Source organism: Pseudorca crassidens, chromosome 8 (genome assembly GCF_039906515.1).
Source record: "Pseudorca crassidens isolate mPseCra1 chromosome 8, mPseCra1.hap1, whole genome shotgun sequence".
Taxonomy (NCBI): Eukaryota; Metazoa; Chordata; class Mammalia; order Artiodactyla; family Delphinidae; genus Pseudorca; species Pseudorca crassidens.
Window position 1 is genome coordinate 31,265,772 of NC_090303.1, and position 17,071 is coordinate 31,282,842.

General features: G+C 35.9%; 1 protein-coding gene across 5 annotated transcripts in view; it reads left to right on the forward strand.

The window, feature by feature from the left end:
• The window catches only part of DMTF1 (cyclin D binding myb like transcription factor 1), a 43,895-nt gene that overhangs the window by 8,476 nt on the left and 18,348 nt on the right, over nucleotides 1-17,071 (forward strand). For 3 of the 5 annotated variants that reach the window (XM_067746103.1, XM_067746101.1, XM_067746104.1), the window contains 7 exons: nucleotides 1,399-1,521; nucleotides 1,858-1,926; nucleotides 2,911-3,027; nucleotides 3,958-4,080; nucleotides 9,121-9,215; nucleotides 12,800-12,914; nucleotides 13,803-13,879. In XM_067746103.1, the coding sequence (XP_067602204.1) occupies nucleotides 2,919-3,027; nucleotides 3,958-4,080; nucleotides 9,121-9,215; nucleotides 12,800-12,914; nucleotides 13,803-13,879 (519 nt within the window). In that variant the 5' untranslated portion in view covers nucleotides 1,399-1,521; nucleotides 1,858-1,926; nucleotides 2,911-2,918. The remainder of the gene's footprint in view (nucleotides 1-1,398; nucleotides 1,522-1,857; nucleotides 1,927-2,910; nucleotides 3,028-3,957; nucleotides 4,081-9,120; nucleotides 9,216-12,799; nucleotides 12,915-13,802; nucleotides 13,880-17,071) is intronic. The other 2 variants (XM_067746106.1, XM_067746105.1) reach the window with 1 other exon arrangement.

The following is a 17,071-nucleotide window of genomic DNA, read 5'->3' on the forward strand; positions in this document are numbered from 1 at the left end:
AAAATGCAGTATATAAAATTGCTTCTACAGTATAGCCTCATACACAAACACACACACATCAACAAGAGTGAAGTATGATTTTGGCAAGTTTATGGGTGGTTTTAACTTCTTTTTTCTTTTTTTACCATTTAATTTCTCCATCTTCTACAGTAGGTATTACTTTACAAACCAGCTTTTAAACATTTTAATGGATTCTGAAGTGAGAACAACATGAAATCTGTTAACTGACTGGATGTTTCTCTAGCAGGATCTGTACCTTTTGCACTACAGACTTATTTATATATAGCAGTTCTCAAAGATACCCATCCTAGAGAGGAGTTCTAATTAGAATACTGCAAAAATGAGAATTTTAATCATTGGTTTTTGCTGAAACATCCCCTTGAACCTTAAATCTTGCTGTGCTTTTTAATTTTCGGTTGATCCTTTGGGATGAAGATGAGAAGTTTATTGAAAGAAACCTTTAAAAATCAAATCATGGGGACTTCCCTGGTGGCACAGTGGTTAAGAATCCACTTGCCAATGCAGGGGACACGGGTTCGAGCCCTGGTCTGGGAAGATCCCACATGCCGTGGAGCAACTAAGCCCGTGTGCCACAACTACTGAACCTGAGTGCCACAACTACTGAAGCCCATGTGCCTAGAGCCTGTGCTCTGCAACAAGAGAAGCCACCACGATAAGAAGCCTGTGCACCGCAACCAAGAGTAGCCCCCGCTTGCCACAACTAGAGAAAGCCCAAGCACAGCAAAGAAGACCCAATGCAGCCAAAAATAAATAAATAAAATAAATAAATTAAAAAAAAAATCAAATCATTTCAGATTTTGTAAGTTTCACAATACATTCAAAAGCTTTCTTGTAATTTATGTTTTCTGGCCTGATTGTTTAGGATTCCTTTTTTCCCACAGATCCCTGGGCAGAGCTGTTAACAGATATTATGTAGTTTCTAATGCTTTAAGATGAAATATGGTACTACATTTAAAGAGAGATGTTAATTACTATAAAGAAAAATATAGTTACTGGTAATATTTGTGGTATTGTTGGTTGGTATACACCCTAGGTCATGTTACATGTACCCAGATCTACAGTTCATAGAACCACTGGTGTAATTCAACCTATTTTTTCCGAGAAAGTTTGACTGCTTGATGAGGGGCAACTTGGGCTAAGAAACTGCCTATAAACTGACTTAGTAGGCATAGGATCCCGTCATTTCTGCCCTTCATTGGAGAATTCTTTCAGAGGCTGATTTCCAAAAGGTCTACTTATGGAAGAATTCTGGTTTTGTCCTTCTTCTTCTAGTTGAGACATCACAGAGGCTTGAGGCTAGATTGTCATCAGCATACTGCTAGCACACAGTTGTTTGTTCTCAGTAAGCCTGATTGTGTAATGCTGTTACTTTTTCAGAGTGTTGCAGAGGTAGGAACATGGAGGAGAAACAATCTGGATAACATGAAAGTGATGCTGGTGGCAAAGGGAAGGCAACTCGATTCTGTGGGAAGGGCTATAGCTGATCCATCTGTTTGCTAGGTAAGCATTCCTTTGTTCCAGGGACCTTACCTCATGATTTGCAAATTTTAGTCATAACTAAATCATGACCTCTACTTATCTTTAATTGGGGAATGGCATCTTTACCATTGTAAAATGAATGATGTCCTTTTAAAACAGTAATTTGTACAGTAGAACTTGAGTGAATCAGTAGATCTTCACCATGTAAATGTTAATAGTTCTTAAGTTTTTCTGCTAAGGGAAAATGCATTTGTGTAAATGGCAAATATATGTACAGACTAATATCTTGTATATAGCAACCAAATAAATATTGAATGATTAATACACATCAAGGCTTATGTCCTCTGTATTATTTAGTTGGTAAAAAAGTATGTGGACAAGACCAAAATTGAGTATTGAGGCAAGAACTTCATTGAACATTACAAGGTAAGCCCAAAGACTTCAATCAGGCCATTGATTACAATTCAGGGCATTTCCCCCTGTCAGCCATGAGATACTGTATTCAAAGTGCTACTTATTCAGTCTGTCTGAACAAAAGAGAAATAATATATGTGTAAAATAACAGGTAAAGGCACTTTAAGCAAAATCCAGTTCTCTATTTCAAAATAAGACCTAGATCCATATCTGTTAGGAAAACAGTTTGGTCAGTGACAGATATATGTACTTGTTCAATATGAAAAAAACAGCAGGAAGAATTATTTAGTGTTCCTGTTTTTCAGATAATAATAGAGCTTAAATACTTGCAAATAGTGTTTTAGAGAAGTAATTCTTAGATTAAGAGAAAAGTTGTGATGGGTCTTCTGGTAAAGAATCAGAAGTTAAACACCTATTTGAATATATCACAAAGCTGCCAATAAAAAATAACTAAAAAGTGGTGTGAGTTTTTGCTGATATGACAGACAACTTGGAACAGGTTGTCTTTCATTGGATGTGATAAAAACAACTCTTAAAAAAGTAAATGCTGTAGGTTTTTAATTAATCATCGCATTTAGATTCTTGCAGATTATTACAGCTAATTCTAAATAATTGGTATAAACTTTTTTTTTTTTTTGCGGTACATGGGCCTCTCACTGTTGTGGCCTCTCCTGTTGCGGAGCACAGGCTCCGGATGCGCAGGCTCAGCGGCCGTGGCTCATGGGCCCAGCTGCTCCGTGGCATGCGGGATCTTCCCGGACCGGGGCACGAACCCGTGTCCCCTGCATAGGCAGGTGGACTCTCAACCACTGCGCCACCAGGGAAGCCCCTATACTTTTGAAAAAACATTTTGAAACCTGAAGCATCATTGCAATTTCACATAAAGAATACTACAGGCAGATACAAATTGGGGGGGGGCAGGGTTCTGTGGGCTACTTCATGTTCATACTTGGAAATAATTTTTTAAACCCTAATCTGAAACCTGTTCTTATACAGATTTGAGTATGAGCACAGTTGAAGAGGATTCTGACACAGTAACAGTAGAAACTGTGAACTCTGTGACTTTGACTCGGGACGCAGACGGGAACCTCATTCTTCACTGTCCTCAGAATGGTAGGAGAACCTGCTGACATAATTGTATTGGGTTGGCCAAAAAGTTCAAGTTTTTCTGTAAGATGTTATGGAAAAACCCAAATGAACAAACTTTTTGGAAGTTTTTTTTAATTCACTCACAGTATAGGAAGTTTTTTGGTTTTTTTTTTTAATAAGCTTCCCATGGTTTTTAAGAATATAGTTCAGGTTCTTTAACTTGGCACATAGGCCTTCCATCATCTCAGCTTTCCTTGCAGCCACATTTCCTGCCACATTTCATGTAGCGGTATTCCAGCAGTTCACAGCTATTTTTATATTCCTAACATACTTTAAGCTTCTCGGACCTCGGTATGACTGCATGTATTACTCCTACTGCCAGTTAATAATCATTTCCCCCGGCTTCTGTTTCTTTTTGAAGTTTAAGACACCTTTTCTAGAAACCTCCCTTCACCTCCAGTCTAAATTAAATGCCTGTGTGCTCATATAACAGCCTCTTCATTCCACCTTCATAGTTCTTATTACACCATTTTGAAATTGTTAGTTTAGTCATCTCCTACACTGTACTATGAGCTCCTTGACAGTCAGGGTATCTCTTATTGTTCTGTATCTCAAACTTAGGTAATGGTAGGCATTCAGTGAATGTTGTGAGTGAATTAAATAACCGACCCTTGTCTTTACATGTGAAATATTTGGAAAGCTAGGTAGTCAACAGCACAAAAGTGTGATGTTTTAAAAAGTGACCCCTTTGTTCATAGTTCCTTGTCATAAGAATAAGAGCTGAGGTGCTGCAGTAGGCGTAGAGAGGACAGTGAGTCTCACTTGCACGACTGGCTTTAGTTGACATAGCAAATCAGTAAGAAGATTATTTTACAGTCATTGTTTGTTGAAGATTTTGTTTTCTCCTGTTGGTTTGAAGATTTTGAGATTTTTGGTTTTGTTTTGTTTCATTAGAAGCTGATGAAATAGACTCAGAAGATAGTATTGAACCTCCACATAAAAGGCTTTGTCTGTCTTCTGAGGATGATCAAAGTATTGATGATTCCACTCCTTGCATATCAGTTGTTGCACTTCCACGTAAGTCACTGAGTATTAACATAGTTTCCTTCTGAATCAAAATTTACATTCCAAGAGGTTAAACTGGCATTTCAAGGTAGACTTGGACCCATTATTTTTCTCCTCTTAGTGCAAAAAACCTCCTTTTAACCAGCAGTTAATGAGTGCTTATTTATGTGCCAGGCATGGCTCTTGAATACTTTTACATATATTGCCTAGTTTAATCTCTCAGCCTTTTTTTTAATTGCCCCCCACTCCTGAGAGCATTTTTAGACATTTTTTTCATCATCATACTCTCCCCCATGAAATTGTAATACCACAAATATACTGTTGTTGTTTTTAATGTACTATATATATATATATATATATATATATGTCCTTGCTTTCTTAATAAAGAGAATAAGATCTTTTCACCTTCTCCCAAGAAGCATATTCACCCTCATTGAGAAAGCACACTCTAGAGAGTGTTCCCTATGTTATAAATGACAAAACTAAGGTATAGAGAGGTGTAATAACTTGTCTAAGGTCATACCCAGGCATTCCGGTTCTTGTAGTTTATGTTCTTTTCATGTGGTATATGGCTAAATGGAAGTTAGACCGAAGCCTAATAAGTTTATTCTCATTAAGAAAGTTCTTAAGGGACTTCCCTGGCGACCCCGCTGTTAAGACTGTGTTTCCACTGCAGGGGGCACGGGTTCGATCCCTGGTCGGGGAAACTAAGATACCGCATGCCGCACAGTGCGGCCAGGAAAAAAAATGCAAAACAAAGAAAGTTCTTAAAATGTTTATTTATATTCCAAGATCATTTAGAGTAGACTGGATTTTAAGAAGATGTAGTATTTTGGGTGGGATACTGTTGGTGAAATACTACAACCCACCAACTGTAATGTTAAATTATATTTCTGGTTTGTTTAGCAAAGAATATGGAATCTTGTTGAACTGTGGTGGCCCTCCAAAGATGGAGTAGATATCTTAGTCCTTGGCGATGGGGTTGGGGCACAGGGCTGTTGGGGGCACTCTCTGCACAAAGGAGGGTCTTGATATATCCACGAACTTTTATTTTGCAGTCAGCATCAAGCAAGATCACATCGTCATCTAGTGAAAGAAAACTAAGACTAGGTTTTCATTGTGGAAAATCATGTCTTCATAAGCAAATATGTACTCTGTATTTGGAGTTAATTGCTTATTGAATTGAGCAGAAAATAAACCATATTATATAAGTTTACTATGAGACTTGGTTGAGAAATGGTGTTAATGTTAATATTGCTAATATTGCTTCCACTTGTGGAATATACAAGCATAATGTATTTCTAATTAAATGATCTCTCCTTCTAATGATAATTCCTATGATTTTTAAAACTCTCTCCTAATTTGACTATTATTATGTTACGACTCAATTTTAGAACATGATTAGGCTATCTGTACAAATACAATCCTATATAGACATTTTCTAAGCTAGAATTTTTTTTAATTCAGATATAACTGACATATTAGTTTCAAGTGTACATAATGATTGGTATATGTATACCAAATATTATGTATATGTATATATTGCAAAATGTTCAGCACAATAAGTCTAGTAACATCCTTCACCACACAGTTGTCAATACAGTTTTTTTTCCTGTGATAAGAACTTTTAAGATCTACTGTTGTAACAACTTTCAAATATACAGTACAGTATTATTAACTGTAGTCACCATGCTGAACAGTACATCCACAGGTTATAAAATAAAATAAAAATATTTAATTAAGCCAGAATTTTTGAGTGATTATTTTGATGTAAATTTTGACTGGTTAATTGATTTGGTTAGAGTGCCTTGAACATTATTGTAGGTTTGAACTACACGATATTTTGTTCTATTTTATGGTGTGTTGACATTAAAGCCCATGAGCTATTTGATGTTGGGTCATAGCATCACCAAAGAGGACATTCTGGAGCCTAATTTACAATAAGACTGAATTTATGAAGAGTGGCTTGAAGTTCCCTGGATTTGTAAAAAGTATGTTGATAAAATCAACTTAGGAAAGTTTCTACATTTTAAAAAAGTCACACAGGGCTTTCCTGATGGCGCAGTGGTTGAGAGTCCGCCTGCCGATGCAGGGGACGCGGGTTCGTGCCCCGGTCCGGGAAGATCCCACATGCCGCAGAGCGGCTGGCCCGTGAGCCATGGCCGCTGAGCCTGCGTGTCCAGAGCCTGTGCTCTGTAACGGGAGAGGCCACAGCAGTGAGAGGCCCGCGTACCGCCAAAAAAAAAAAAAGTCACACTAAAGCATGAAGTCCTATATCTATCACCATCATCTGGGACTGATTAAATGCACGAGTAATTTATGCTGGACTTCATGGAGATGAATATTAGTTTTAATGATTTAACTTTAATATTCAGGTTTTCTTTACATGCTTTATAAAACTGATAAAAAGTTATCTGAGCCTTAAAAGTTCTCTTAACCCTCATGTTAATCAGTGTAGATAACTTACCACTTCTTTTTGCAATCATCTACACACATTTATTCCATTACCTATTCATTGTTAAAACTCTTAGTGATTATTCGTAGAGGATTGTTGGAGTTACTAAGCCTCTGATTCCTTTTGTTCTTCACAAGGCCTCATTTGTCATTCCCATACCACTTTTGCTATTGCATATTAACTGGAGTCTATTTGTAATTACTTCAGATTTTGTTTTCCTACCACTAATTCCTATCTTCCAGATTACTTCCTCTCATACTTTTGCGATCCTTTGCCCCACTGGGACCCATTGACCTTACCACTTTTAAATTATTCCTTCACTTGTATCCTTGTTTCCTCCTTACCTAGTTTCCTCCTTACCTAGTTTTTCATGGTTAATCATTATAATCATTGTCTTGCATTTACCCTCAGATCCTTTTTTCCTCCCCTCACTTCATCATTCTTTGATGAAACCACAACCCTGGTTCAATTTGTCTGCCTATTTATGTCTATACTGGTACAGCTAACTGAAAGAGATTGGAGAAAAACAGCACAAGTAAGCTGACCAGTCTCACTTTAAATTTATGATCATTAATTTGAAATGGGCTCTTAATGTTGCCTGCTAGTCATACCATACTTATCTAGTGTTCTTTCTCCCACTCTAAGATGACTGTTTAATACATTCTGAAATCTCCAGTACTACTTCTACCTTTTTCACTCTCAACTGATAGCCTTGCTTCCTACCTAGAAAATTTAAGTGGCCAGAAAATAATTTCTGTAAGTTTCCACTACCATAGATACACACTGACTTGTATCTATGTCCATATATTCTGTCTTTTCACCCAGCTAAGGCCAACCCTTCAGTGTACTAGATCCCACCCCTTTTGTCTACTCAAGGACATAGTTGTAGCAATTCTTTCCTTTCTCCTCTGAATCATCAATTTTTCATTCTCTATTGGATTATTCCCATCAACATTTACAAACATACTATAATTTCTTCTTCAAAATGTCCTTTTAGCCCACTTTGGGCTCCCATCCAATTTCTCTGCTTCCCTTTAGATCAGAGTTCCTTGGAAGAATTGCCTCCGTTTCTTCTTCCCTTGTTCCGTAAGCCCACTCCAGTCAGTCTTTCACCTCTATCACTACACCAGAACTGTTCTCCCCATGTCTCCAGACACTTTCTTTTTCTTCTTTTCTTTTTAGTTTTTTCCAGAGACTTTCTTGTTGCTAAATCCAATGGTGATTTTTTTAGTCTTTGTCTTACTTGATCTGCCGACAGTTTTCAACAATTTTATCACTCCCTTCTCCCTGAAACATTTTATCACTTGGCTTCCAGGGAAGACATTTCTCTCTGTCCATTCCTTCTTAGTCTCTTACGCTGACTTGTCCACGTCTCCGCAACCTCTAAATGTGGAGTGCCCCAGGACTCAGTTCTTAGATTGCTTCTGTTTTCCATTTTTACTCACTCCCTAGAATTCATGGTTTTAAGTCCTGTCTCTGGTAATGACTCCCAGATTTATTCCAGTCCAGACTTCTCTTGACTCTAGAGGTTTAGTGGCTATCTCAAACGAATATGTTTAAATCTGAGCTCCTGAAACGTCCTACATTTTTAAACTTGCTTCTTCTGCAGTCTTCCCCATCTCATTAATGGCAGGTACATTCTTCCAGTAGCTCAGATAAAAAACTTTAGTTCCATCGTTGACTTTTCACTTTCATATTTGGTTTATCCGCACATCCTATTGGCTCTACCATCAACATGTATGCACAATTTGAACTACTTCTTATCACCCTCACTTGCCTTCACTCTAGTCCAAGCCACTGACCTCTCTTACCTAGATTATTGAATTAGCTTCTTCACTGATTTCCCTCCAGCCTGTGCTGCCCTTCAGGTTATTTTCCCCTTAGCAGCCAGAGTGATCCTATTAAAATAAAACTCAGTTTATACCACTCCTCTACTCTAAATCTTCCAATGGTCAACCCATTGGAAAAGAGTTAAAGCCAAAGTCTTTACAGTGGTCTGTGAGTCCCCACACAGTATCTTGATTGGTCTGCTCTGGCCAGCTACACTGTCCTCCTTGCTGTTCCTATGAACCATCTAGGCAGGCCCTCACCTCAGAGCCTTTTTGCACTTGGCTTTCCATCTGCCTGAAGTGTTTTTCCTCAATATACCTGCATGATATATAATATATGGACTTTATGGATAAAGTCCAAGTGTTGGTGACTTTTCCTGGCCTCCTATCTAAAATTCAAACACTCTCCCCCACTCCCAACACATTTCCTTTCATGCTTTATTTTTTCTCCTTAATACTTCTCCAGCATAATATCGTGTTCATTTTGTATCTTTCCCCCTAGGCTATAAGTGCCGTGAAGGCAGAATTTTTGGTTTTTTGTTTGTTGTTGCCGAGAACAATGCCTAGCATGTATTAGGTGCACATTAGATATTTGTTAAGCAAATATGTGTATATGAATGTATACATACACACATATATATGTGTAGATATATTGGCAAGGAATATGTTAAGAAATTAGATGATCACATACTTGTTCCTTGGGTATATTTTTTAATAATTAGAAGCTGCCATTATTATTCTGGAGTTGAACTGTTCTTTTTCTTGAAGTTTCAGAAAATGATCAGAGCTTTGAGGTGACCATGACTGCAACCACAGAGGTGGCAGATGATGAGATTACTGAGGGAACTGTGACACAGATCCAGGTATAGTAAGTCTTTTTACTGGATACAAGAAGATTATCCTTTACACATACCTTAGGTGATAAAATGATGAGAATATATTCTTTCTGACAAAGGAGCAACCACAGAACAGAGGTTGAACTTATTCATTCAGATTTCCAGTCCCCACATATGTGAGTCTCAGAATTGTAAGCAACGATACAATTTATAACATTTGTAGTTAAGGTAGTTTCTTTTGGTGCCTGTAGGACTAGATACATTTTACCGCATGTTAAGAGGTTAAATAATAATTAGCCCTTTTTCCTACATGAACTTCTGCATTTGTCTCATAAAAAAAAAAATAATCAGAATTCCTTGCTGTCTTCAGTAACCAACAGCTTAAATATATTTTACTTGTAAGTGTATTTCTGGCTGATTGTTCTTTCTTTTTACTAGCTTGTCCTTTTGCTTCATCTCTTCATTTAATAAAATACTTTTAAGTAGACAGTAGACATTGTACCATTATTTTTCGTATGTGAAGCATCCCAATGACCCTTCAGTTAAGAAGTAAAGTAGTTACAAGTTGATATGTAACATCAGGGACTAAAGACCTCTCAGGTCGGTGTACTGTGAATGGTTTGCAGTGGGGAGCTTCACAGTGGTTCCAGATGACAGGATTTCCAGAGAAGCAAGTCTCCAGAATGCTTCAAACAGCTTTGAGCCAGGCTGGAGATCTCATAATCTACTCTTGGGTTTCAGTGGGAATTTGGACAGAATTTTTTTTCTAAACCCTCAGAAATAATAGGGCACATTCTTTCTTCAAAATGGGTCTTGTCAAATTCATTTCAGATTCATAGACTATGTAGTCTCACTTCCATTCCATTTTTAGCACATTGAAAATAACTATATACATATGTGTGATTTGGTTTACAACCTAGTTATAAGATTGAGCAGTAGCAGTGCTAGTTAGACAAGTTATACGGTTTTGTTTGGATTATTTCCGAAGACTTAATGAATTACAATTTAATATTAACCTCTTGGTTTGTTATTACCATTTTAATAAACGAAATAATAATTTCTAAATTTTTTTAATAAGATTAATATTCGGTTGGGAGTGAAAGTCAGCACAGTTAGAAGTTCAGAAATAGTGTGCTTTTTGCTGTGCCCTTTTGTGTCAATCTAGGTGTAGTTATTTCACGTAGTTTAGTAGCTAATGCCCCTTCCCTCATTCCACTGGTGGGACGAGCTTGAAAAACAATTAGAAAGTTTAAAAATTCCCAATGTATGTAGTACTTTGTGGTTGCAAGAGGTGCTTAGTGAATGAAATACTTATTTTTAGATTTCTAAGCCTGTATATGTTACAGATAGGAAACCCTACAACCAACTCAAAAAGGCTTCATTTAGAAAGCAACAGCATTCTAATAAAGCCTGAGTAACTTTAAAAGATTTATGTATAAAATAGCGAAAAATGGGGGTAAAATACTATAAAACTTATTACTATTTACTATACTAAAATACTTATTACTAAGTATAGATAGATAGCCTTTCAGGTACCTAAGTCTCCTTCTATACTCACTTTTATTGACAGTGCTGAATATTACTACTAAAAGTTAATAATTATTTACTTCATTTCACGGCTTTTCCTGTTTAACATTATATGGTTTAAGTAATAATTGTAAGTCTTCTTCAGAAAAATTTGAGCCATAAGGCATTAAGTGTTTGCCCAAAGACAGCGATTAATTGGCATGACAGGTTTATTTGTGAGATTCATAGAGTGGGCTTTGCTGTATATTTAGACTCACTTTGGAAAATGGTGATTTTATTCTTTTAATGAACTAATTAATATAAGAGATCATCTCAGGATATTTTCTACATTACATTTCTTAAAAGTAGGTATTATATGTATCATGGTCTTTTGATAGGTCTCTGTATTGCCCTTGATGAATAACTCCTGTGTCAAATCTTACAGAATTGTGACCTTCATAATATAAGAGGCCTTGGATATCATCTGTCTAGTCTGTCGCAATTCTCAGCTTTATAAAGTCCTCTTAATCTTTAAAAGAAAAAGATCTAAAATGTATGATGCATAAATACAGGGTTATAAAGCTTTTCATGTTTGTTCCAGTGATTTCTAGCTTTTGCCTATGGTTTTAAAAAACAACATTTTTATAAATACAAAATATTCATTACCACCAAATATAAAAATAAAGTAGGTGACAGCATTGTGCTTTGATTGTTCATGGACAGTTTCTCTGTTTTCGAAGTGAGATGGGTTTCATATCTTCTTGGAAGTAGAGATCCAGTTGCTGCCTACTCAAAAAACAGTTCAAACTTTGTTAGGACTTACCTCCGGAAAGTGACATAGGTTAGTAGTTGATCCAATCCAGAGACAAAACTGGGTTGAGTGGTCACTAGGCATGTGACTCTCCCCTTATCCTGGTCTGCCTATAATAGGTTCATACCTGATATGGTATCACTTTTGCTAAATCTTCTTCACTTACCCTATAGCTCTCTTTAGCTCAAGGCCAAGTCTCTTAAAAACAGCTTTGTTCCTGCAGAATTTGCTGGATTAGGTATGTCCTTAATTGAAAATGTACCTGGTGAGCTTCCCTGGTGGCGCAGTGGTTGAGAATCCACCTGCCAATGCAGGGGACAGGGGTTCGACCCCTGGTCCGGGAAGATCCCACATGCCGCGGAGCAACTAAGCCCGTGTGCCACAACTACTGAGCCTGGGCTCTAGAGCCCATGAGCCACAACTACTGAGCCTGCCTACCACAACTACTGAAGCCCGTGCACAGCAACGAAGACCCAGCGCAGTGAAAAATAAATAAATAAAATACATAAATTAAAAAAAAACAACAAAAGAAAATGTACCTGGTGATAGCTTCATAAATATACTGAAAGCCACTGAATTGTATACTTTAAAGGGTGAATTTTATGATGTGTGAATTGTATCTCAATAAAGCTTATTTTTTAACTACACATTTCTCATACAGACTGTTTTACTGCAATAATAATAGAAAGTAATACCATATAGTTCTTTGAAAGAAGGTACATTAAGGAGGGTAGGAATCAGCTCTAGAGGTTGGCTAAAACAAAGTTGTCAGTAAACAATAAGCAGATCATGATTTTGCAGTAGCATCTTTTGAGTTAGCCTGTTAATCCTTTAGATTTAGCAACAGATTACATTACAGATGACTATATATTTAGGTAGCAAACTACCTGTGAGGACATGAATAATCATGACATCAACCCCAGCATTTCCATTTTATTTTATATGAGTTTGTTTTACATATATAAATATACAAATGGCTTTGAGTATCGTGTATTAATTTAAATGCTTAATGGAATCTTAGCCAATATTCTCTAAAATTCAAGCTGCTAGTACTGACTTACTTGTTTAAATGAAGGTCATATTTTGTTAATGCAGATAATTTTGTTTTCATACTGTCTTATTAAAAGAACAAGAAAATATTTGTCTTTATAAATTGAATATAATTTTATTATATCTAAAACAAATGGATTTCACATTATTAGAGTTTTATAGTGCTTCGCATTACAAACAAAGATGAATCAGGTTGGGTATTAAATCAGGCTGCTACTTTTTTTTTCTCTTTTACCTTTTCAAGATTCTACAGAATGAGCAACTAGATGACATATCTCCCTTGGGTAATGAGGAGGTTTCAGCGGTTAGCCAAGCATGGTTTACAACTAAAGAAGATAAGGATTCTCTAACTAACAAAGGTAAGAGATACTGTGAATTTTAGTGTCCAGTGGAAAAAATGGACATAAGGAAGAGCTTGTAGTCATAAGGATTCTGAGTTGGGCCTTCATAATTATGGTTGAGTAGTTACAGTAATTGAGCCTTTCTAATTGAATTAAATTTGGCTCTGAATGGGACCATGAAACCAATATTCATTTTTCAATCATTGATCATTAGTTCTGTGATATGAAGTAGGTTATAAACAGATGCACAGTGGTGTCATTTAAAAGACAATTCAGTTATTGCTTATGGGAGTAGGAAGTCAAGCCTTTTTTCAAAGTTCTGCTACTAACTTTGGTCTGATAAGTGGCTTAGAGGTTTAAAGTAACGGTGTTCATAGTGCTGCTGTGCTCATAGGATTGCTAGGAAGTTACTACAACAAAGTGGAGGTTGTGTATATGCCACTCTGAAGTAAGGAAAGGAAACAAAAAGTAAGTAAATTGATTGTTTTCAACCGCTGTACAGTAAGTACTCATTAAGAATAAATTATTCACTTGGTATCCAATATATTATGTTTACCTTGTCCTAGAATCTTTTATACATGTTTTTTTGCCCATAAAATTTATTTTTGACTGGAGAAATTTTTCAGAAAGTTTTGAGGGTGATTTGGCTTTTGTACTTATAAGTCCTATACTGCTGAAACGATAAGAGATGTAACTAAGAGGAAGTAATATTTTTAATGAATCTTTTACTTATCATTATCTCTGTTTAGTAGGGTCAAATGTATTCTTTCTTAAAAACCAGAGGTCACAAAAGCAACTTTACCTGGGGATTTTTCAGATTTCAGATGAGTGAGACATTAAATTAGCTACATTTTATTCCTCTCAAGGAATAATATTTTCTATAGCATTACTTGTTTTCTTTTAAAGGACATAAATGGAAGCAGGGGATGTGGTCCAAGGAAGAAATTGATATTTTGATGAACAATATTGAACGCTATTTGAAGGTATCTTATGGCATATTTTTTTGTTTCACTAATTTTTTCATCGCCAATTGCAAAAAATATCAAAGCAGCATTTTGTATATAGTACTTAGGAGCTTTTCAGTAATTATGTAATGGATGACTGGCTAATATGTTGTAGATTAATCATTCTCAGTTGTATGATTATACTTTTAAGCACATTTTGAAATTCTCAGTTTAAAATTGCTTTAGTTAATACCCTGAAGTTTAGGCAGAATTTTAATAGCCTCTCAGAATCTTAAAGCCCCATCTTTTCAAGCGGCCTATAAATTAAGGTTTAAATTTATGTTGTGTAAAGTCTAAGATATACATCTTCTTTGAATGAGTTTATGACATCATTCCCCTTTAAAAAAAAAATTTAGTTCATTTTCATATTCAGGCTTATATCCTGTTACCTTAGTCATCCTCTTCATTAAATGTCTGATGAAAACAGAATTTTTGAAGCACTAGAAATGTGAATGGCTTTAACAAATAGTGTTGGCTTTCAAATGCCTTCCAACAGTCCATGTGGAAATTCTGAAAACAGGTGAAGAATGATATAAGGCTCTGTGCCCTGTGAGTGATAACATGTTGTTAATTCTGCATGAGAGCAAAGAAGGAAGAGTTTATTCTCAGGATTAGGACAGTTATGAAAAATATTTGGAAGAGCAGGATTTGAGCTGAGTTTTAAAGAAGGGGGTGGGAGTTAGGGGTAGAGTAGGGCTGGAGGGAACAGCATAAGTAAATGATGAGCGTCGAGGATTCAGAGTTCAAACCCAGAGTATGTTAAATTAACCCCTTTAACCCAAACCAAGATAATTAGCTTCTAGAACTTGGGCTTTGAAGTCCAGACCGAAGAATTAGAATTCTATCCTATAAGAAATGAGAAGAACTGGTAACTCAGTTTAGGGAGAGTTTGGTCGGGTAGATCTGTGCCCTTCTCAAGGAAATCTTGCCAGAGACTTGCTGACCATCCCAGTAATGGAGTTATGTTCAAATAGTGCATGTTTGAAATGGAGACCATTACCACTGTTTGGGAATGGGAAGTGTACAGAGTTTATTTAACTATTCTCCTATTGTTTGATACTTAGTTTATGTACAATTTTTTACTATTTTAAATACACTGCTGCCTAGAATGTCCATGTTCTTAAGCTTAATTTTAAGCTGCACTCCTCCCAAACTACCCTTTATAAATTATAAAGAGTAAAAAACTTTTAATTCTTTATTAGTGAAGAAAGATCCTTCCCACCAAGCTAATTGTTTTAAGAGAAACAGAAATATAGTGACCATTGAAATGTATCTAGAAGTGTATTAAAAGTTGTCCACTGATCACAGACACTTAAGTTAAAATTGGAAAAATGCTACAGGTTTAGATAAGGCAGCAACGAATTGGTAAAAACACTGAATTTGGGGAATTAAGAAGCTGGTTTCTTGTGTAGGAGATTGGAGTAGATGATTTCCAAGGACTCTTTCAGCTTTATGATTAAGACTTTTAGATACCCATTTCAGGTGACCAGGTGAGAGTAGTAAGGACTTTACAGTAATTGAAATAGAATTGGTAGGGAAAGGCAGATAAGCAAGTAGTCTCTAAGGAAGCCTGGTGACTGAATATTGGTGAAGAAGGAAAATGAGGAGTGGGAATAATTAAGGGTTTTTTAAAAATTGAGGATGTTTGGGAGAATGATGATAGAATTGTCAGAAATAGGAAATGTCCAAAAAGATGTACTGATCTTGGGAAAAGCTAATTTGTTTGATTTTGATTTTTGACTGTGATTTTCATTATGTGGTGCTCTTACAGGAACATTGTGGAGCTATTTTTAAACCAATTAATTAGGTGTCATATATTCCATATTTTGGGTAAAAGGATAAGGTATTGTCACAAGCAACAACAAAAAAAAGGGCAGAAAAATCTTTTCATCTCACTATAATATCATCCCACAACACAGTGCCTTGCATGTAGGTACTTGTAAATATTTAGGTTTAATTGTTTGCAGAATTGAAACTGCGTAAAACAAGTTTAGAAAAGATTCTGAAATTTTAAAGTTTTTACTGTGAAGTTTAATACATTCAGAAGAGTGTTTAAAATGCATATCAGTGTAATTTTACCTGTTTTGAAATTTACGTAAGTTGATTCATTCTCTGGGTATTCTGTAACTGGCTTCTTTTGTTCAATATTGTGATTTTGAGACCCATCCCCTGTTGATTTTTTTTTTTTTTAGCTTTCATCATGCAAATATATATACCATAAGTTACACGTTCCACAGTTAATGGTCATTTGGGTTCTTTTTAGTTTTTTGCTATTAATTTGTACAGATCTTTTGAGTGTAAATAGTATTTTATTATGGATTTAATTTTTATTTCTCTGATTACATATTTTTATATGCTTGTTGGCCATTTGTGTTTCCTCTTTGAAATTCCTGTTTGTGTCTTTTATCAGTTTTTTTCTGTGCGGTGGTTTATCCTTTTATTTTTTGTGACGTTCTTAATGTATGCTCGATACTAATGGTTTTTTGGTTGTGTTACAGATATCTTGTCCCAATTTAGTGGCCTGTCTTTTCCTTCTCTCTAGGTATCATTTGATGAAAGAAGATTCTTAATTCCAATTTCAAAATTATCATCTTTTTACTTCTGTGTTTTTCCAAGCTTGTTTAAGAAATCTTCCCCTGCCTCAAGGGCATAAAGATATTCTCACATATATAGTTTTGCCTTTCACACTGATTTTTTTCCTGTGGGTATGAGTTAGGGTTTCAGTGTTATTGGGTTGTGGTTGTTTTTGTTTTGTTTTGTTTTATATGGATGATAATTGTCCCAGCATCATTAGGGAATGTCAGTCTTTTCCCAGTCTACAATATCCATTTTGTCCTACTCAAACTTCCACAGGTATGTTTCTAGGTTCTCTAATTTGTTCTTAGGTTCAGTTTCATACCTGCACCAGTACAGCTCTGTCTTCAGAAGTCCCAATATCTGATGGGGCAGGTCTCTTCATGTCTTGGCTGTTCTTGGCCCTTTGCTCTTCCATTATAAATTTAGAATCAACCTGCAAAGAATGAAAAACTGTTGGAATTTTTATTGGGACTACATTGAATCTGAATCAATTTGAAGGGAATTAACATCTTTGTAATATTCTGACTTCCTCTTGAACATTTTATAGCTTTCCGTTTTAATTAGTTCCCCTTTAATGTCAGTTGATAGTTTTAT